Source organism: Micrasema longulum, unplaced genomic scaffold (assembly GCF_059751315.1).
Source record: "Micrasema longulum isolate JH-2025_06_02 unplaced genomic scaffold, ASM5975131v1 h1tg000421l, whole genome shotgun sequence".
Taxonomy (NCBI): Eukaryota; Metazoa; Arthropoda; class Insecta; order Trichoptera; family Brachycentridae; genus Micrasema; species Micrasema longulum.
Genome location: NW_028277621.1, coordinates 231,429 through 255,304, shown reverse-complemented (window position 1 = coordinate 255,304; position 23,876 = coordinate 231,429). Strand labels below are relative to the sequence as shown.

The 23,876-nt window shown below is 33.7% G+C and overlaps 1 protein-coding gene across 1 annotated transcript in view; it reads right to left on the bottom strand.

The window, feature by feature from the left end:
* Positions 1–1,902: 1,902 nt before the first annotated feature.
* sff (BRSK family serine/threonine-protein kinase sugar-free frosting) overlaps positions 1,903–23,876 on the bottom strand; it is a 70,656-nt gene continuing 48,682 nt past the window's right edge. The window contains exons 15-18 of the mRNA XM_088226333.1: positions 22,906–23,034; positions 14,912–15,133; positions 4,332–4,473; positions 1,903–2,006 (exon numbers count right to left, since the gene is read on the bottom strand). Of these exons, the coding sequence (XP_088082459.1) occupies positions 1,903–2,006; positions 4,332–4,473; positions 14,912–15,133; positions 22,906–23,034 (597 nt within the window). The remainder of the gene's footprint in view (positions 2,007–4,331; positions 4,474–14,911; positions 15,134–22,905; positions 23,035–23,876) is intronic.

Here is a 23,876-nt window from a genome sequence, read left to right as displayed (position 1 = left end):
TATTTTTTCAAAATTGTAGACTGGGTGCTTTCTGCATTACTACATTCAATTGCCCGTCGCTGAACGGGAAAAGCTGCCTGAAGGAGCTTTCTGTAATCTAGTAGCAAGAAAGTAATCCAGAAGGCCGTAATATGTACATCATTGGAATGAATAAAATAAGAAAGCGTACTCGTCATTGACTGAGATTAAATTGATTGGAAATTATCGATTCGACGAAATGATTACAAAACTTTTTGAAAGCCTCGAAATTGTTTTTGGAAGCCACCAGATCTGTATATCCGACAGGACCTATAACAGGGCCACAGATAGTAGCGAGAAGCTTCATTCGTTTATCTTAGAGAGGGGGAAAGGGACAAGACCACGCGATGTGTTCACGGGGAATAAAGAAGAAATTCTGCGTATTCTTCATTCGCCTGGACACAGAAAACATTGAAAACAATAACAATCTAGATACGTTGCGATTGGAATACCAACGCATTGCCCTATACACCTCTGGGTGACGTTAAAGAATGACAATTAACGTTTTAAAAATAAACATTAATAATATTACTGAAATATTTGTGTGTTTTTACATAAATAGTGGTTTAAATTTAGTTTTTTCTTTCAATTCAATATACAATTTTTCCTTTTAACGTATCTATAATGTACCTTAAAATTATTGGTGTCATTTAACACAGAGGATATAATTATCAGGAAAATAAGATGAAATTGAATCAGAAAATAAGATGAATTGAAATATTTCTTAAGAATGTTTAAGTAAAATGAATAAAAATTTGAAGAATTTGTAAATAAGATTAATTTACATCTTTTTAAAGAATGTTAAGAAGTAAGGTGAATTTAAATTGAAAGAGTTCGTAAATAATATTAATTTACATCTTTATAAAGAACGTTTAGAAGTAAGATAAATTTAAATTGAAAGAATTTGTAAATAAGATTAATTTACATCTTTATAAAGAATGTTAAGAAGTAAGGTGAATTTAAATTGAAAGAATTTGTAAATAATATTAATTTACATCTTTATAAAGAATGTTAAGAAGTAAGGTGAATTTAAATTGAAAGAATTTGTAAATAAGATTAATTTACATCTTTATAAAGAATATTTAGAAGTAAGATGAATTTAAATTAAAAGAATTTATAAATAAGATAAATTTAAATCGTTAAAAATAATGTTTAGAAGTAAGATGAATATGTTTTAAAGAATTTAAAATCAGATTAATTTACATCTTTATAAAGAATGTTAAAAAGTTGGATGAATTTAAATTGAAAGAATTCGTAAATAAGATGAATATCAATTTTAAAATGTTGAAAATAAATTTAATTGAAACATTTTTAAAGAATGTTAAAGTAAAATGAGATTAAATGAAAATATTGTGAAAATAAGATTAATTTCAATATTTATAAACAATGTTCAAGTAAAACGAATTTAAATAAAAAAAATAGTGAAAAGAAGATTGATTTAAAGATTCATAAAGAATATTAAAGTGAGATTAATTACACTTTTAATAATTTTAATATAAGATGAATTTAAATGTTTATAAAGTATGTTAAATTCAGATCAATTTAAATTTAAATAATGGGAAAATAAGACGAACACAAAAAATAATGAAATAATATTATTTTCACAAGTTTTCAAAATGTGAAAATAAATCGTTTTCATCTGAGAATTTGATTCACAAGGAAAAAAAACCAAACCGCTGAGTTCAAATCAAGAAAAGTTGTTGAAATATTAGAATTCTTTTTAGATTATAGCTTAAGGCTAAGTTTGAACAATCTATAACATGTTACAGTGAGAGTTTGATCTTTGATTATAATAAAATATAGTATATCCTCGTATAAGACAAAAGGTTAGGTTATGTTACATTAGTGTAGGTTGGGTTAGGTAAGGTGTGATAGATCGCTTCCTCAGGTGTGTGGCGGCTGATGTTCCCTCGAATTGCATGGGTTTTCGTCCCTCAATCCTCTCCAAGCTTCTTTGCATTCTGAGGAGGATCGTTTGGTATGGGCAGCTGGAAACAAGAAAATAATTTAAGATGTTATAATATATCTACCAACCGATACGTGAGTATGAAGAGCCCAGGGCCTCGATTATGATGGAAAGATAAAGAGGTCATACCTTCACCTTGACGATATAGTTGAAGATAAATTCCCTTTAGCGATTATAAAGATATACTACCGACCCCTCACCTTTAACTTTTGAGTAGGTACATCGATATAAATTAAGGGGAAGCGTACGTCACGGTACACATATCTACGGTCTAAAATGACATAGATTCAGTATGACGTCATAGTTGAAGTATAATATCGATACCCCCACCATCAAGTTTTGATGTAAGTACATCCTTTTCTACCAACGATACGTTTATCTACGCATTAAAGGTGACAAAAATTTTGTTCCACCGAGCAAATTTTCCTTTAATTATGATTTAGTAATTTTTTTTATCGTTTTGAGGTTGACATTTTTTTTCTTAAAAGCCAATTAAAAACATGTATATGTTTTGAAGTCGAATTAAATTCCGACAAAACTGTCACTTTAGTAAAACGAACGCCTAGATGTGAAAATATTGTCGCTAGGTTCTATCCTATTAACAAATAAGAGTATCTAGGCGTTAGACACAGATTATATGCATCAGAAAGTTACCACTCTAAAAAAATAATTTAGTTATTATATTTTTTCCATCTATTTTACTATCTTTTCGAGTGTATATATCGAGGCGTTATAGGAGCCGGCTTTGTAGTCGATCGGTAGATACATACAGACGATCGTTAAGCGTACCGTCTAGGTGATTTCCAAAAGTCATGTTCAAGCGAGCATTTTTTGCTCGAATTGGGATTTATTGGAGTTTATAATCGCTTTGAAGTGAGCACTTTTTATTACAAAAGCCTATTTAAAATATAAATGAAAACTATTTTAAATGTTAATGACGTTAGGAACGCGGAGTAATTGTTTGCGGCCATTCCATTGGCTTGTTTCGATCATATGATGTCGATATGACAAGTAGGTAGAACATACCGAGGCAAGATACAGATAGTATAGAAGTTAAGTATACCGTCTCGATATATACAGATGAAGATAGCGTTCATAATCGAGGCACTGAATCTGATACGAACATCGAATTTTAAGGATCTGGGCGTTAGATTTGTGAGCACCCTGACATGAACACATAGAGACAGTCAGTGGTAATGCATTGAATATGTTAGGATTCGTTCTGCGTACTGCCAGGGTTTTTGAAAATACCCGCGTACTGAGAACTCCGTACCCGGGAGGATGTTTTTTTTGTACAAAAAAAAGTTTGCAACTAAATCTTCACAAACAACATGATTGTTTTATGGATTCCAATCAGATTCTTCTCTATTATTTTCTACAAATTTGTTTCTTTTAACTGGATTTTTAAAATCGTATTCCTACATAATATTGAATGAGTTCAACATCGATTTTTGAGAAAGATAGGATTCAATATATCTTTTCTTCAAGACCGTCGAAATAAATCCGACCTTCTAGTCCTATTTAAAATTCTCAACTCACTCTTTGATGCGCCTGAACTACTGAGCTCAATAAAATTAAATATCCCAACTAGAATCCTCAGACAAAACTTACTCTTTCATACCGATAACCATATAACGAACTATGGTTTTCATTCGCCTAAGCCCAGAATCCTTAGGCCTGCCAACAAACATACCAGTCTTGATTTCTTTGATAACAAGTTGTCTTCTTTCAAACGATTATTGAATCAAATTCAATTATAAACACCTCTCTCCCGCTTCTACTCCCACAAAGTCTACTATATAACATTGAGTCTTTCTACTTTTTATTAATAATTTTCTATGTATAAATATGTCCTTAAAAATGCCCATTGGGCGTTTATATAAATAAATAAATAATAAATAAATAATAAATAAATAAATAAATAATAAATAAATAAATAATAAATAAATAATAAATAAATAATAAATAAATAATAAATAAATAATAAATAAATAATAAATAAATAATAAATAAATAATAAATAAATAATAAATAAATAATAAATAAATAATAAATAAATAATAAATAAATAATAAATAATAAATAAATAAATAATGTGCACCCCTGTTGGTAACAAGAGCAGAGATTGACATTTGTAATCCTATAGATTTTTAGAATAGACCTTAAACAGATCCAAATTGAGAATATATGTCCAATTTTACTTTTTGTCATTAAAATGCAGTTCCATCGTAAAATTTAAGTAGAGAAAGAATATTTTTTCCTAAGATTAAAGCTTTTGAAGAATTGGTGATATCCGTTTGTGATATGATAGACTTTACATGATGGGTGCCTGTTATGTTATATCTACCTCTGGCTTCAACAGTTTCTCTGCAGAGGGCCATCCTAAGTGCGCCCTGGTCCAAGGAACTGGAGGCTGTGGAAGGCCGCCTGGATGGAGAGCCGGACCCTGACGATGCTCTTCGAGAGACGCTCGATGACTTAACGCTACACTGGAAATGAAAAAAAAAATCAGCCCATTGGAACAGTACAATGAAATGCTTCAAAGAATGCGCGGTCTGACCTTTCTTAATGCTAACGTATTCCCGTATTTTCTCCATGGGTTATTACACTATGAAGAGGCGAACTGGTAAAGAGTGAAGAAAAGAGACAGGAGAAAGTTAAGTTATTAAGTTCACAGATTGTTTGAATGTTTTTATTTTCTTCTTTAATATTAAGTTCACAGATTGTTTAAATGTTTTCTTTCCTTTTTTAATATTAAGTTCATAGATTGTTAAAATTTGTTTAAATTTTTATTGTTTAAATGTATACTATGTATTGTTACAAGAAATGTACTATTTTTTTTATGTACCGTCCTAAATGAGTTTTCTCGTACAACTCCTGGGAATATAATATCATGATATTCATGTCTTATATGTTTTATTAATAAATAAAAAATAAATAAAAAAAAGGAAAAACTCAAATAGTTAGGAAGTTACATTTCAATCGTGATGTGAGCAAACAATAGTCCAAAGCTTACTTCTTCCACTCCTTGACTACGCGGATGTATGTTATCCAGATGCTAACTCTGAATTGCTTGATAAGTTAGAACGATTGCAGAATATTTGTGTTCGTTGTATCTTTAATCTTCGCAAATTTGACCACATAACCGAGTATCGCACGCAACTACACTGGCTCAGTATCAGGCATAGAAGAAACATTCACATTCTATCACTTCTTCAATTGTGAATATTGGTTTTAAATAATCCCACTTCGCCTGTTTATCTGAGAGAGCTCATCCAACTTCTTTCACAACACGGACTATCTCTTCGTTCTAGTAACGAGGGAACCCCTTTAATACCCTGTCATCGCTCTAATTTTCTTGCCTCCTCTTTCACAGTAGTAGCCGCTCGATTGTTGAATAATCTACCCACTAATGTTAGAGACGCACCTTCTTTATTTACATTTTAGTCAAGATTGAAATGTCACTATCTAAATATTTAAATTGTTCCTTTATCCTTCTTCTTTCCTTCCCATCCCCTCTACTCTCATCATTGTATATTTGCTTTTAATTTTTGTATAAAATTGTAAGATCCAATATGTCCATGTATTTATAATTTTCTCAAACTGAACGGTTTGGGTAGGTAGGAAGAAATTGCCTAAGGCAATATGCCCGCCCTTGTATGTATATATATTGTATATGTATATAAAGTGTCAAATAAATAAATAAACACTAGACGGTAGATTATTCTACAATCGAGCAGCTACCATTGTGATTGAGGAGGTAAAAAAATTAGAGCCGGGAATGGGTATCGAAAGGGTTCTCTCGTTACTAGAACGATGATTTACTGTTAGGAAAATAGAATTAAGTTTTGGTGATCCAGGATTTGAAATACGACATACGGAATAGAAATATGTCTGTGGTAGACTTAACCAGAAACTAAAATGCATAAAACGATCTATGGAAAGACAGATGCTCGGTGTTTGTCTAAGGGGCAGAATAATAAATTAAGAAATTGGGTTCTAACCAAAGTCATAAATTAAAATGACAGTGAGAAAAAATATGAATAGGATTGCCAGAATAATAAAGTGGAAACTATGGGCAAACAAGAGTTGTTGGAAGGCCTCAAAAAAGCTGGGCCGACAACATTGATTGTCTCGTTAGCCAGTAAAACATGGTTGCAAAATTCAGGGGGCAAAAAGGAAGCGAAAATTTTTGGAAGACAACTTTACCTAGCAGTAGAGCGAACAAGGATAGAGAAGAAGAAGGAGAGGGTTCGAAACTCAGACCTCTGATCTGCGTCTGTGACACTATCACAAGACCACAATCCTGTTCTCCATCTCATTTTGTATTGTTCGAACCGGGATCTGGGATGTATGGCCGCGGTCTTAATTAGAAAATAATACTGTATTCCTTCACAGTCATGCTTGGAAACAAGAAAAAGGAAAATGTACTGACCATGTGTATTTGGTTCAGTGGCAAGCAGTGATTTTTGTTATAGGTAATCTACAAAAAATGATCATCAATTTGTATAATTACATAATTTATAAATAATATATTTATAAATGCTTATTTTTATGTGGTTTTGTGAAAATTAACTGAAACAACAATTATTATTAGCTTCGCGATATACGTAGCTTTATTTTAGACTATTTCAATACAACATTTGTAAATTTTTTTTTTGAAAAATACCACAATGACATTCAGCAGATATTTCCATTATGATTGAAATGTCAACACCGAGCACTGGCCGATTCCTTTTTAAATGAATAATGCTAAATACGTAAAATGTCAACGGTATCATATTATAGAAAAATAGTCCTTCGGAAATAATGTTTAAAATACTAGTTTCCAAACAGAGAATCGTCAAAAAATATTTATAGTCTGCAAGCTTGTTTTAGTACTAATATACCGCGACTGGGTTAAAGATGTAAAAAATGAAAAATAATTTACTTTTTTTATGGTATAATCTGAGGTAATTGGCTAGTTTCTTCGTTCACTGAGAACGGACTTAATTGTTTTTTTTTTTTAAAGTAAGGGTTTAACGACAGTGGTGATTTATAATAAATAACTATTATTTTATTCATTCTCCCATAAATAAAATTACTGTAAAACAATATTATCGAAAATCAAAAATAATAATAAATTTAATCTTCTCCTTATATTGCTTTTTCAAATTTTAAATATTACCAATACCAGTTATTCTTTCTTTTTTCTCTGCTGCATTGACATGTTTTTATACTTTTAAACTACTTTTAATTACTTATATTGTATACGTATATAAAATCAATATATTGCTGCTCTTACTATGTGTCATTAATTTTGAAGATGTTTTTAAATTGACTTAAATTTATTTTCTTATTTAAAGATTCTTTCAAGATTCGTCTCATCGTTTCTTTGAATCCCTTAAAATATGTAAATGTATATTTATGTTTTTCCTTTTTAAAATTTTTTTTTTTATTATTTTATTTTATTTTTACATCTGAGCATGTTTTTCATTCATTATTTTAATTCTTAACTTTTAATTACTTTTACAAATTTTCTTAATTTTTTACTTTAATTTTAATTTTTAAGCAACTTCTATTTATGTTTTTTTTTTCCTTCTCTTTTTTGTACTTTAATTAATAACCTTACATACAATTACTTTATAATATGGAAACTTCGCTGGTCCATTAGAGTTCAGTTTTACTGTGTAAAACATAAAACTTTGTAACTGTACGTGTAATGGCCATCGGTTCGAATTCGTCCCGGCAGTGACATCTGTTGAGAAAATATGAAGTCAACCGAAAAGGACAACGTATTTGATTAGTTAATCAAATACGTAGTTTTAATGGGCGTCGATAGATGGCTCGCCTGGTCTTCCGTGACTGCACACGGGCGGATATACAAAAAAAAATATGTGTTGCAAATTTCGCCATATTGGGCACGCCACTGAGTTTGTAATCTCCTTTCTTCGAAATAATCGCGAAGGTGTAAAAATTCAAATTCAATTCAAAAGAAGAGTCAACAGTTAATCCATCTCCTTGGAAGTGACCAGGAAGACGAATTGGATGCAGACCAGGACTTCGGGATTGCCCAGGTCAGTTGTATTCAGTTTTCTTTGACGGATTACCTGTCGGTTGGGTTCGAACTGTTGGCCCTTGTTATATAAATTAGCTTTGATTGTTATTTGCGAATCGAAGCTGCAAAATAAGAAATATGTGTATAGCTTGTGATTGACAGAACATTTTACATATAAAATGGTCCTTCGCCGGACATAAATAGTCCTAATCGAGTTACTGGATTATTCCAGTAAATTTATTTATTGTTCTATCGAATTTAATACAAATTAAGTTTATTCACTTCAACTCCAGAATAAATAAATTCTGCAAAAAATTCATATCAATTATCGCTTTCTAAATTTATTTCTTACCGTACCGTGTGACATTAAGTTATTTTTATACATATTTAATTAATGAAATTAAATACCTACCGCACGTCTGTGGAACACTTATTTAGCGTACGTTTTACAAATACGTTTTACATATATTAAACATGTCGGAAATAAATGCAAGAAAATTAAAAATTCTCATAGGGAAACGAGAGGTATTTTTTGAACGTATAAATGCAATTTATAAATTATCGTTAAATATTAGTTCGTTAAACGATTCCAGAACAAATGAGAATTTCCTAGCGGAGTCGGAAACAGTCGACGAATTGAATAAAAAGTACGAGGAGGTGATCGACCTTATTAATCATATAAATTTGGAAATTAATCCCGAAAACTCGCTTGATTTTCAATCACTGGGAGTAGTTCAGGATATGCATTCGAGAATTACCAGGGCTAGAAATAAAATAAACAAAATGAATATAACTACTTCTAGAGAAAAATGTAATATAAATTTGCCGGTTTTAAAAATCCCATATTTTGATGGTAAACAAGAAAATTGGTCTATTTTCTACGAATCTTTTAAATCCAATGTTCATCTTAATACCAATTTATCGAATTCGCAAAGAGTGCAATATTTAATTTCAAATTTGACGCATAGCGCGTTGAATATAATTTCCGGCGTTATTCCCACGGGAGAAAACTACCAAATTCTTTGGGATAGTTTAGTTCAAAAATACCAGGATTCAAGGTCACTGGGAATTTTTTATTTGAAAACCATTCTCGACATAAAGCAAGTAAATAATACTGCCGCAAACTTAAATACCTTTTGTGAAAATTATACTTCTAGCGTCGCCGCTTTAAAATTATTAAAGATAAATGATTTGGCGGATTTTATATTTTTACATTGCGCTTTAAGAAAAATTGATGTTCAAACAGCGCAACAATTCGAAATGCAAATGCGGGATAAGGAATTGCCCACTTTCCAAGAATTCACAGATTTTTTAAAAGGCCAAGTAAAAATATTGGAAAGGACAACAAATGTATCCGCTTCCTCTTCTTCTTCTTCCCGGGCTGCTATTAATGCGAAGCCGAATGGGCCCAGTAATAAGAAAACCTATAAGGCTTTCATATCTACTGTGGAAAAGAAATGCTTATTATGTAACAAAGACAATCATACTAATCTTTATGATTGTTTCACATTTAAAAATATGCCTGTTAAGGGTCGTTTTGATTTTATAAAATTAAAACATGGTTGTGTTAATTGCTTGAGTTACGCCCACACCAGTGCAGGGTGTAAATCTCAACATACGTGTAAAAAGTGTCAAAAGAAACACCATTCATTATTACACTTTGAATTTTCTTCTAATAATTGTATTACGAACAGTAGTAATGGGCAACATGCCTCAAATTCTAATAATGGGGAACATGCATCAAATGCGTTTATTGATTCTGAAAAGGAAGGTGGCAAAAATAACTCATTTTCTCGGAATACTCGTGTTGAATCTACTAGTACATCGCCTTTAACATTCATAACATCGCGATCAAATACACTGTCTTCTTCACCTGGCCACGCTATTTTACTGTCTACCGCGCAAGTTTTTGCGTATAAAAATAACAATAATAACAAAATAGTAGTGCGTTGTCTAATTGATAACGCGTCGCAAAACAATTTGATAACAGTCGATTGCTGTAAATCTTTAAATTTAAATATAATTCCACTAAATAACTCCTTCTTGAAAGGTGTGGGAGAGACATCACGACAAATACATGGGTATGTTTATTTTAACATTGAATCACGCATGGTTCCAAAAAATAAATATAAAATTCACGCATTAGTAGTCGACTGCATAACAGATAAGTTGCCTTCACATTTTATTGAAAAATGTGATTTGAATTATCTCGCTAATATTCCCCTCGCCGACCTAACATGGAACATACCTGGGAACGTGGACATTATTCTAGGTGCGACTATTTTTCCCTATATTTATTTTGGAGAAAAAATAGAATCTGGTTCAGATGCCCCGCCTGCCTTGTCTACAGCTTTCGGATATGTCTTACTTGGGAAAGTTCCTTACCATTCCGATATTCAACCTAATTCCTTTTCCGCTTTAGCCCTTCAGGGGTTAGAAAAATGTTTACAAAAATTTTGGGAATGTGAAGAAATGCCCGTTAAACGGTTCTTAAGCCCCGATGAAACTAAATGCGAAACCGCATATGCTGCTACAGTTTTACGCAGTGTTAATGGGAGGTATTCAATATCTTTGCCTTTTTGTAAAAATCCAGATGAATTAGGTCACTCTTACACGGTCGCTCTCCGTCGATTCTTCACTCTTGAACGAAAGTTCAAGTATGCCTCCACCCTTCGGGATGATTATCATGAAATTATTAAAGATTATTTAAGAAACGGCTATTTAGAAGAAATTCCGTCTACTTCAGATATAGAATGTGGGTATTTTATACCTCACCACGCTGTAATTCGTAAAGATAAAATTACTACTAAGGTACGAATTGTTTTAGACGCAAGTGCTAAAACACACTCTGGGTTGTCACTGAATGACATCCTATCTACCGGCCCTAATTTACAGGCCGATTTGTTTACATTATTATTAAATTTCCGCTTACTGCCTGTCGCTATTACAGCTGACATTAGACAAATGTATTTACAAATTGGTGTGATTGAAAATCACAGAAAATACCAAAAAATCATATATAGATTTGATCCTAACGAAAAGGTTAGATCTTTTCAATTTACCCGCGTTCCGTTTGGACTCAAGTCCAGTCCGTATCTTGCAATGCGCACCATACGACAATTAGCTTTAGACGAAAGAAATAACTTTCCTGCGGCTGCTAAATTGGCCGAATCAGAATTGTATATGGATGACTTGGTCACCTCTGTTATGAACAATTCCGAAGCAATTGAGCTAGCAAATCAATCAATTAACCTTTTTAAGTCTGGTGGATTCGATTTGGTCAAATGGGCCAGCAATTCATCAGAATTACTCTCAAGTTTACCTTCAGCTTATTGTACACCTGTCAATTTTACAGATGATGATAATTTAAAAATTCTTGGCTTGGAGTGGCATCCAACACAAGATATTTTTTGTTTTACTACATCCCCTTGTGCAGAAAAATGCACAAAACGAATTATATTATCTACCGTTGCCAGATTGTTTGATGTACTTGGCTTAGTTTCTCCAGTGATATTATACGCAAAAATACTTATAAAAGAACTTTGGAATGCTAATCTAGGATGGGACGATACTCCACCTGAACAAATAGTAAAAAAGTATTTTAATTTAAAAAATGAATTACCTTTATTGAAGGAATTACGATTGCCAAGACATTTGAATATTACACCTAATTGCACAGCTAACTTGGTCGCCTTTTGCGACGCAAGTATGAAAGCGTATGGATGTGCAGTATATTTACACGTAACTGATTTAACGGGAAATATTTCAATGCGATTGATTTGCTCTAAATCTAAGGTTTCCCCAGTCAAAGTGGTGTCATTAGCACGTTTAGAATTATGCGCCGCAGTTCTTTTATCGAAAATTGTTCGCAATGTTTATGAAACATATACTCCGCGTTACCTGATTTCCAAAATATATGCATTTTCTGACTCCACGATAGCTTTATCATGGATTCATTCATCTCCGCATCGCTGGTCGGTATTTGTGGCTAACAGAGTGGCTATAATACAGTCTAATTTAGATTCGAAATGTTTTTATCACATTTCTGGTGTTGAAAATCCTAGTGATTGTCTATCTCGAGGCATTTTGCCATCTCAATTATTGATGCATACTCTTTGGTGGTATGGACCATCGTGGATGTGCGCACCCCCTCAGTCATGGATGATTAGGCCATTTGCTGCTTCTGCTTACGAGGAAACGCCAGAATTTAATTCTAAAACATTGATCACCCCCGTAATTAAAGAATCTTTTATATTACTGTCTTTAGCAAATAGGGTTTCCGACTGGAATAAATTATTACGTATTATTGTATATATTCTGCGTTTTGCAAAGCTGTTAGCATGTTCCGAAAAAATCAATTCTTCTGATTTAAATTTCGCTGAACATTTTCTGATATGTGAAGTGCAAAAAGAAGGTTTTAGGAAGGAAATTGATTTATTAAACAAGGGTCTTGTAATTTCTAACATTAAACATTTAAATCCCTTTATGGATGAGAAGGGAATCATTCGCATTGGAGGTCGATTGTCCAACTCCAATTTGCCGTTCGAAACTCAACATCCGGCTTTGCTACCAAAGAAAGGTCACATTATAAACCTTTTAATTGACCATTATCATCGCACCAATTGTCATACAGGCCCAAATTTATTGAACTCCTTAATAAAACAAAGATATTGGATTCTTTCTTCACGAAATATTATCAGAAAACGCACCAAATCGTGTATATTTTGTTTTCGCGTCAAGCCTACCTACGTATGGCCAAAAATGGCAGACTTACCAACGTACAGAGTCCAAGAAGCAAAGGCCTTTGTTCATACGGGTGTAGATTATGCTGGGCCAATCAACATTACTCTGACTCGTAAACGCGGTCAGCGTTCTCAAAAGGCTTACCTTTGCATCTTTGTTTGTTTGACAACAAAAGCGGTGCACATTGAGCTTGCTTCAGATTTATCTAGCGACACGTTTTTAGCGGCTCTAAAAAGATTTTTGTCTCGCAGAGGCCCAGTGTCTAACATGTATTCCGATAACGGAACCAATTTTATAGGTGCCAAGACACAATTAAATGAAATTTATAATTCAACCGCATCTTCAGACTTTCAAGCTACTATCAGCAATGAACTCAATAACCGTCGCATATTATGGAAATTCATTCCCCCTTATAGTCCTCATTTTGGAGGAATTTGGGAATCATGCGTTAAAAGTTTTAAGACACATTTATATCGAGTGGTAGGCGGTCAGTTATTAACTTATGAAGAACTCCTAACAGTATTAACTCAGATTGAAGCATTGCTTAATTCACGACCTCTTTGTTTATTATCCGAGGATCCGTATCCTGAGGTGCTGACTCCTGCTCATTTCTTGATGTCGTCTCCTCTTCAATATCTTCCCGCGCCCGATGTGCTTAAAAATCGTCTTAGTCTCGTAAATCGTAAACATTTATTAGATAGTTTAGTACAATCTTATTGGAAAAAATGGAGAATAGAATATCTCCATACTTTGCAAATGAGACAAAAGTGGTGTACCCCCGAAAACCCAGTGCAAATAGGCACGGTAGTTTTAATAAGGGAAGATGATGTTCCACCACTTCGTTGGCCTCTTGGGAGGATTGAAAAGGTGTATCCGGGGACTGATGGAACTATTAGAGTTGCATTAGTCAAAACACAATCCGCAAGAATCAAACGGCCAGTTGTCAAACTGTGCCCTATTCCAACTCAGTAACATAAGATTTATTTAGGCATCTTAGTTATAATTTACCTTTATTAATTTTTAATTAAGCTTGTTATTGAAAATACTGTTAAGTAAAGAGATACTTTAAAGAATAGCATACGCTTTTCTTTGAGTTTAGGCTAGTTCATTTGATTATTATTTTTTTGTTTTCTCTCGATTGTTTCCGATTTTCTGGGACAATTCCGCTTGTTTCAATATGTCACATATTTAGTATCATTGCATTAATGATCAATATTATTATGAATACAGTTCTAAATGCTTCGGTTATATTGCAATTATATGCGGTTTGTTCATGCTCCGCCATAGTTTATGTAAATACCGTTAAATAAAACAATCATTAAGTTATTCAATTTTCTTGTTGAAAGTTTCGTCTGCAAACTTTCAAGGCGGGCAGTATGTAATGGCCATCGGTTCGAATTCGTCCCGGCAGTGACATCTGTTGAGAAAATATGAAGTCAACCGAAAAGGACAACGTATTTGATTAGTTAATCAAATACGTAGTTTTAATGGGCGTCGATAGATGGCTCGCCTGGTCTTCCGTGACTGCACACGGGCGGATATACAAAAAAAAATATGTGTTGCAAATTTCGCCATATTGGGCACGCCACTGAGTTTGTAATCTCCTTTCTTCGAAATAATCGCGAAGGTGTAAAAATTCAAATTCAATTCAAAAGAAGAGTCAACAGTTAATCCATCTCCTTGGAAGTGACCAGGAAGACGAATTGGATGCAGACCAGGACTTCGGGATTGCCCAGGTCAGTTGTATTCAGTTTTCTTTGACGGATTACCTGTCGGTTGGGTTCGAACTGTTGGCCCTTGTTATATAAATTAGCTTTGATTGTTATTTGCGAATCGAAGCTGCAAAATAAGAAATATGTGTATAGCTTGTGATTGACAGAACATTATACAGTACGGTACGAGTATGTTTCCTAAATAAAATAAAATTAAAATAATAATAATGGCAAGCTGTGCTTAATCGCTTATTTGCCCGATTTGCCCTTGATTTGGTGCCAACGTATACTGCAGTGAGAGGTACAACGAAAGCTTGTAAAGTTTCTGTTTTTAAATATAAAATTTTCACGTAATTATATTAAAAGTAGTAAAAATAGTATATACCAGAAAACAAAAGAACGTCAGAAGTCATCTCAGTTGTAATGTCAACTTACGTGCATCTTGAAGGAGCCTCCAGGAGTTGTGTTGGAACAGGACGCCACCGAAGAGCTAGAGCCGTTCTGGTTCTGACTCTGGACCGGAGTATGGTGTTGGCTGTGTTGACTGTGTTGACTATGTTGACTGTGTTGACTGTGCTGGCTGTGCTGACTGGACGAACTGTAGTGCCGAGAGTTGCCGTTTCCTGCATCATTAGTGGCGCCGCCTCCATCTCCATTCTGCGGACATAGTGATCGAAGAGAAATTCAGATTTAGTGCTAAGTTATTAAATAATGTTCTTGACTGTCCCGAACTTTTAAACTGGGTGAATTTTTATGTGAGACAGCGTGGGACGAGACAAAATACTTATTTTGCTGTTGATTTGCATAGTTCAAACTATGCCAAATACTCATCTATTCCACGGCTCCGCATGTTAGCAAACAAACATGGAAACTTAGATTTATTTCATTTATCTTTATACCAATTAAAATCGTTACTTTTTAATCACCTCTTTTCTAAATTATAAAATGTAACATGTGTTATACTTGTTTTACTGTTAGTGATATGATACATTGCCTCTATTACTTCAATACTTTATATATTTAAACCCTTTATTTATTGTTAATTTGCTGCATACCTATGTTATAATTTCTTATTCAATTTTCTTTATTATTTCCTTATTTTCTGCTGATTTCATTTATTTATTAATTTATTTATTTATTTATTAACGGACATTGTCCATGTATACAATTTATAAGGTTTAAATATTACAATAAAAGAATAGTTTAAAACATTTAAAAAAAAGAAAGAAGCATTGACAAACATAAGGGACATCGAGACAAGATCTGGACTATTTATTTAGTGCTCGTTTAAATCGTTGTAAACCTAAACCAAAAAAGTCCAGATCTTGTCTTGAGTTAACAATACGACAAAGACGGGTCATTGTAGAATTTAGGCCATAGTTTGTTCTATGCTGATCGATGAACAGTACTTCATGGTTTCTCAATCTACGAGTCGGAATATTGAATTTTACTGGTCCCGGTAATGATGGAACATCGATTATACCATTTAGTATGCCGAACATATATATGGAGTCAATATTAGTTCTACGTTTTTATAGACTAGAAATATTTAACATTGACTCTATTTCAGCGTAAGAATAATTATCTCTCTCTAGTCTGAGCATCCACGCTATTTTTCGAAGCAAGCAATGTTGGACTAATTCAATGTGATTTATGCTATTGACATGGAATGGAGACCAGACCACGGAGGCATATTCTAGAAGAGGGCGAACAGTTGAGCAATAAAGAGTTTTGATTGTACGGACATGAGTAAAATCAGAGGATATTCTGTTAATGAAGCCAAATAATTTCAGTGATTTATTTACTGTATTATCTATATGCTCGTTGTATGTCAGTTTATAGTCCAACACAACTCCTAAATCTCTGATGGACTTGACTACATCAATTTTGGAGTTTTCTAATAGGTACTCGAAGGAAATTGGTTGTTTTGTTCTATGTTAATTTCATTGATCTATATTTTTTATACTGTGTTCAGGTGTTTTGTTTCATCATAATTGTTTGCAATATTATTTTATACTTTGTCAAAGGCGTAAGCCGTCGAAATAAATATTAATTTTATTTATTTATATAAAGATAGATTTTTTTTTATCAATATTCCTACAGAGATGAGGTAGAATTTTTTCAAATTCAGGATTATCGATATTCGAGCGTTTACAGGGCTTATGACCTGTCATTGGCTGGGTTGAGTGGCCACTTTACGTTTTTAACAACATTCCCCATTCCGCTTATTAGCGAATATCGACATTGGTATCATTTTGATTCTTGTATATATCTTATTAAATGAGAAAGCATTCACTAGCGTGTTGGAGCACCATCTATGTATTGATATTGAAGTTAAGTATTTTTAATTAGCATATTACTTTATTTTATGTATTTAAGACTCTTCCGAGTTAAATTAAGTACTAGTAATCGCTTGCAGATGATTCTGCAATTTATTTATACTTATATTTTGACCAGATCTTATTACACAACATTATTTTTTTTGGTATGTGTATTTTTGTACATACACAAATCTGGATTTCTCCCGAGGGGGAGTAGGTATATATTTTTTTTATCAATATTCCTACAGAGATGAGGTATACACATACCAAAAAAAATAATGTTGTATAAAGATAGATATTACAACAAAAAAAATGTATCCCTAACTCTATAAGGCAAGAGCCCTGTATTGAGTTGGGATACAACAAAATGGAAAATGGAAGCATGCATATTATTAAATTTCAATAAACATCTGGACAACACGCTAAATAGTACTTTATATAATTCTATGCAACGTCTCGCAGCAGTCTTCTGTAATGGTCTCTCCCCTAAAATAAAATTCAAGCTTGTACACTTCTCCTGAAAATAGCTTTCGTTTAGAAGAACTTTACATGTTCTTCCAGTACATTTCACACTCATGGGGCCACAAAAGAGAAATTTCTCTGAGCGAAATTTACCTGGTCCATGAAGAACTATAGAAATTGAAAAAATAATATTTTCAGGCGTTGCCTAGTATGTAGGTGAAATAATTCAATTAGATGAATCTCAGCCGCACAAATAAAGGTTTCAGCTCTTTAACTTCACAAACATCAACAGATGAAAGAATTGAAGGAATATAGATGTTCAAATATAGGCAGAATGGTGAATGTTACACAGTGTATAAAGTGGCCACTTAAACCAGCCATTGACAGGTCATAAGCCCTAGACTTCTATATTACCTTCTCTTAAATGTTCTTCATCTCTGTTGTAAAATGTTAATTAAAATATTATGTTCCTTTCCTTTCCTTTAGCCTTTCAACCTTAAGAGCACTATCAAGTGAAAACCACTCGTCGAGGGTTCGGTTTCTATTTCAAGCACAGAACTGAATTCGTCGTATCGCCCGGAAGCAAAAATACTTACTGTAATATTAACATAAATTGAAAAATGTATGAAAGGTCACCTGGTTAACTCCATCTAGAGAGGTGTGTGATGTGGGACTCTTAACACTATCGAAAACAGAAGAGTCACAGCTTCCTATCTCTGTAGTTTCGAACTGAAAACAGAAAATGCCACATTTAAATCCTCAATGGGAGTTCCACAGGATCAGTTCTTGGTCCTGTATATTTTCTATTGAGTACGAAACCATGAAAATTAAAAATATGGTGCCAACTAAAATTTTATTTTATTTCAAACTTGTTTTATTTTAAAAGTTGTGTCAACATCTCACCCATAAAAAATATTTTTGGAATTTTGATTTTTTTACTGATATCCTCGTCCACCTAGTTGGTCGAATAGGCAGCGCGTTTGCCTACATTGCGAGCGGTCTGATGGTTGGTATGGTTGATAAAGCGTTTTGAACAAACTGACAAATAATATTTGTTAGTTCTTAAAATACATACTTTGCATGCACAGCAAAGAAGAGAATTGACGAACACAAAAGAGCGTGTAAACTTGGGCATCCAGATAAATCCGCAATAGCGGAACACTTTATAGACACAGGACATTTTTTCGCCTTTGAACCAAAAATTCTACATAAATCTAGTAATTATAGTGCACGAATAATAAAAGAGGCAATTGAAATACACAGACATCCAAATAATATAAACAAAGACGACGGGCTTAAATTAAATTCAACATGGTTCCCAGCACTGCATATGACAAAAACGAATAGAAATGTGCCTACTGCCGGCTGCGACACAGTACAAATTACTAGTACATAAACATAATTATTCTTTCCTACAAAACTAGAAATGTGCCTACTGCTGACTGTGACACGGTACAAATTACTAGTACATAAACACATACATTTCTCTATAAAACACACAGTTTTCCCTGAAGATGGCTCCTGCAATGGTAGCAGAAACGTCGGATCAAATCCAACATACACGGTATCACCCAAAAAAGATACATAATATTGATAACAGTGACCGAGAAAACCTTCGCACCTACATACTTTGCATATTGTTAAGTTTTTTGTTCTTAATTTAAATTCTTACTGATTTTGGTGTGTGCCACACTAGAGTATTGTTACTCTGGTGGGTACTAATAGCATAGTATATAAAGATAGCGCAAGGGCTATAATCTCTCTCTATTTCGTTTTTTTCAAAGTCTTAGGTCGTCACGGAGCGCACTGTGCTTTAAAATAAATTGTATATAGTCCACTTTTATCAATATATTTTATTTAGTAAAGATAGCCGTTTTGGTTTAAATATTGATGGAAACAAAACTAAACTTATGGTTTTTAGCCAAGAGAGTCATCTAAATGTAAATCTCAAACTCAAAGGTATCAATATTAAGAGAGTGAAACAGTTTAGGTACTTAGGCAGTATCATCACAGAAAATCTAGACCCCGACACTGAGATAAAATGCAAAATAGAAGCAGTCTGAACAGGATTTAACAGAAGGAAAAATCTTCTTTGTGACCATAATATAAACCTTAAGCTGAGACAACGAATGGTCAAATGTTGTATATGGTCTGTCTTACTGTACGCTGTAGAGGTGTGGACTCTAAAAGTTAATATTATAAACCGCTTTGAAGCATTTGAAATCTGGATCCACCGTAGAGTGTTAAGAATATCTTGGACCGATATGATGACCAACAATGAAGTATTACGTAGAGCCAATACTAATAGAGAACTATTCACCACTGTTAAGCTCCGTAAGATTTCATATTTTGGCCATGTGTTGAGAGGTGGTAAATATGCCATACTTCAGCTAGTCACGAAGGGGAAGATCGAGGGACGTAGAGGGGTCGGAAGAAAACAGGTTTCCTGGCTTCGTAACATCCGAGCATGGACCAGGATTAGAACTGTGGAGGAGCTGTTTCGCACTGCTCAGAATAGAGAAGCTTTCTCCCAAGTGATCGTCAACGTCGGGGGGACCCGACATGACACTTGAAGAAGAAGAAAGATAGCCGCTATATTTATTGAATTGGCTACAAACACCAGCACACATTTTTCCACATATAAATCCCAAATTTCTAACTCGCATCCAATAACGAGCAATTTTTCTTTTTCATTTTATTTCCTTGATGAATCGCTGTTATTTTTGGTATAAAGTAGATGCCAACTTACTCAATAAAATTTAAATACGTATGGAATTGAGAACACTCGGACATCGGAATACATTCAAACTGACTTTATTTTCAACAATGCAACATACCATAGGCCCGCGGCCAGCATGTGTCGGAAATAAAACATGTACCACCAAAATAGCAAGATAGGCATACCTATTTCCTGATCCTTTCCCAACTTTTGTGAATAAACTATTAGGAATTAATTTAATCTACCAATATTCTATAAGTAATATTTCAGCTCAATAAAATTAAATATCTCAACTAGAAACCTCACACAAAACTTACTCTTTCATACCGATAACCATAGAACTAACTATGGTTTTCATTCCCCTATGCCCAGAATTCTCAGGTCTGCCAACAAACATACCAGTCTTGATTTCTTTGATAACAAGTTGTCTTATTTCAAACGATCACTGAATCAAATTCAATTATAAACACCTCTCTCCCGCTTCCACTTCCACAAAGTCTACTATAAACCATTGAGTCTTTGTAATTTTGTTATAATAATTTTCTATGTATAAATGTCTCCATAAAAATGCCCATTGGGCGTATATATAAATGAATAAAATAAAATAAAATAAGTGTACAACTTATTTTGTACAAAAAATATTTATTCAACACACTCAACCACTTAACTTAAATGTCAAATGACAAATGTAATATTGAAGAAATATGCTCGTGGAATTGCAGTGATAATATTTAATTTATTATTTTTTTATGAATACATATATAATTACATAATTAATACAATCATTTTTTTTTATTAATGTTAAAGCTGTTACTTTCCAAAAAAGGTACTAGCTCTTGTGCTTGGGGAGTGACTTACACTAAATTATTTATTTGGTAATTTGAAGTTATATAATTTCGTGAGAAAAAAATTGAAAATTATATAAAATAAATTGAATAACAGAAAAAAATAATACAGTATTACTAATTAAAATAGAAAGCTGTTTGTACTCGGGTTCAAAAAATTGCTTTAAATTCATTTACTGATATATTAGTTTTAATATTTTTTAGTTCATTGGGGAAATTATTGTAATTTTTTATTCCTCTGAAAACGAAACTATTTTGACCAAGACTTGTGTGGAATTTAGAAATGTTTTTTTAAAATATTTTTCTCATAAAAACAAAATACACTCTAGAATTTATACAATGGTTTCAACATGCCGGTAGAAATATATATATATATATAATGCCTTAATTACATTATGAGGATGACTTTTATTATAACATAATTCTATTTATGCACCCACACATACGCACCCTCACATATTCATTCACATACATTCATAAACACACACATGAATACAAACGTCGCACACATACAATAACTCTTTTTTTTATACAGGTGTTCATTAAACCCTGCCATCCGAAACCAATATGATCAGTATGAGCAAAAAGACACATTGGCACACCTTAAAATATATTTTTTAGAATGAATATAATTTAAAAAAATAAAAGTCAAAAAAGCAAATGGTTGCTTACTTCTGCAGGGGAGAAACGAGGAGGGGGAGGGGGGAGTCTGATACTGCGCCGCGCTCCCCTCACTTCTCCCCTTCTTAATTCTATGGCCTTGAATATTCGACTGTTTAAAATGAAAACACAAAGATATAAAACGGTCATTACATTGTATACCTGTCTCGTGGACGGAGTTTGTAATCTGTCACAACTGTCTGTAGAACCACCGCTAATACTTTCGCTGGCAGATTCCCCACCACCTGTAAAGACGGAAAGTAAAAATAGTGATTAAGTTTTCAAAACTTTCACAAACAGGTTAGGCCTTTTATGTACAGTGGATCCTTCATGTTCTTTGGCTGCGCCCCATGTATTATATTGTGTATTGCACACTATATAGGTTGCTGTGTTGAATTTATTGCTACCTACTGAGCCCTGGTGAAAATGTTGAAATTATCCTATTGTGGGAACAATATTTTTCTCTTAATAAAAATAATATTTGGCTGATTTACATAGAGCCATTTTAGTAAAAAATCACCACAAGGGCGCTTTAAAATTGTATACCTAAACTTACATTCCAACCAAACTAGTGTGATGTATTATATTTCCAGCTTTAAAATTGAGGGTATGATAGTCTAAAGAAGTGGGATTTTACTTGGGATCTGAACTGACTGGGACTGTCGATGATTTGTAAGTTTGAAGGCAATTTGTTCCAGGCAGAGGCGCCGGCGGCGGCAAAAGCACGATCTCCAAATCTAGTGTTTGGGGAGCGCCGGTTTTCGACGAGTTTTCCTCTTCCTGAATCAAATGCTGACCTAAGAGTAGATTTTCTTTGACGTGTATTTTCCCTAATACAAAGGTCCGATAGGTATTTTGGAGCCATTTCATGAAGGGGTTTGAATACTGTCCAGCAAAGCTTGTATTTATTCTCTCTGGGCTTTTTAAACAGTGCAAATCTCTAAAATGTTGTAATAAGAACTGAACTGTCGATGAATGCACATGTGATTTGATATAAATTCATTCAAGCTATCAATAAGTCATTCCAATCCACTGTGTCGTGTAATCGTGTGAATTTATAATCATGAAACCGACAAGTGCCAATCTGGCCGCAGAATCTTATAGAGCCTGCTGTGAGAGAGAATTTTGACCACTAAGGTTGGAAGAAGCCTAGTTAAAGTAAGGTGGGGTTCAGTGGTAAAGTAAATGAAGATAACGCGTAGCAACACCAAATCCCACGAACCAGCAAACCACGCAAAATGTATTGTTGCTGATGACGACCATCTTGTTGATTTGATTTTTTTTAAATGGGATTACCTATGAGTTTGAATTAAATAAACGGTTTTTCTCTAAGCTGTGCCGTTCTTTATTTATTGCTCCTCGAAATCGCTCAGTCGGCTCCGCTTGCCCTGTATTAAAAATCAACATATAATAAGATAGTACCGTGGTGTGGCTGATGTTTACGTTGTGCCCTTGGAGACCTAGGCGGGACCGGACGGGAGGCACTGCCTGCGCTTCTGCATACACAGCTCTGTATGTGCTCACAGACGCGTCTGAACCTTCGGATATTACCTGGGAACAAAAACCATTTTGGTTAATTACACACATAATAAATTTGATTATTTTTACAATTTTGTCTTGGAAACTTTGCCCAGCTTACAAGAATATATCATCATCGTCTTTATCGTTTTCGGGCACTGCATAGATGAACGAAATGTGGCGTATTTTGATTATCTGTTACATATTCGATACGCGGATGATACTGTCCTTCTAGCAGATAGTATGGAAAGCCTGCAGCTATTATTGGACAAAGTTCACACGGCTAGTTTGATCCCAATGACTTTAAAACTTGGAGCGCAGGTTATTGAGCAAGTTCATCAATATAAATATTTTCGATGCTGGCTGAATGATAAATGGGATCACTCGCGAGAAATCAAAGTCAGAATCTAGTCATCTACGAGAGACTTCTTTTTCAGGATGCGTGACCTTCTTTGCAGAAAGAGACTTTAATTTATACCTTTGAATGCGCATTGTTCGATGTTACGTCTTTTCAATACTTTTTTTACGGCATCGAAACGTGGACACTCACGCAAAACACTTCAAAAAAGATCGAAGCCTTTGAAATGTGGAGCTACAGGAAGATATTGAAAATCTCCTGGGTGGATAGAGTCCAAAACGACGGTGAAAAGATAAAGATGTACTGAAAACCACAAAGAAAAGAACTCGAGTACTTTGGGCATGTGATGAGAGGCGAAAAATACAAAATTTTACAAGTCATTCTACAGGGAAGATTCTACAGGGGTGCAGGTAGGAGGCGCATCTCTTGGCTTAAGAACTTGCGCGACTGGTTCCATTGCAGCACTCAGTCCTTGTTCAGGGCAGCTGCCAATAAAGTAAGAATCGCAACGATGATT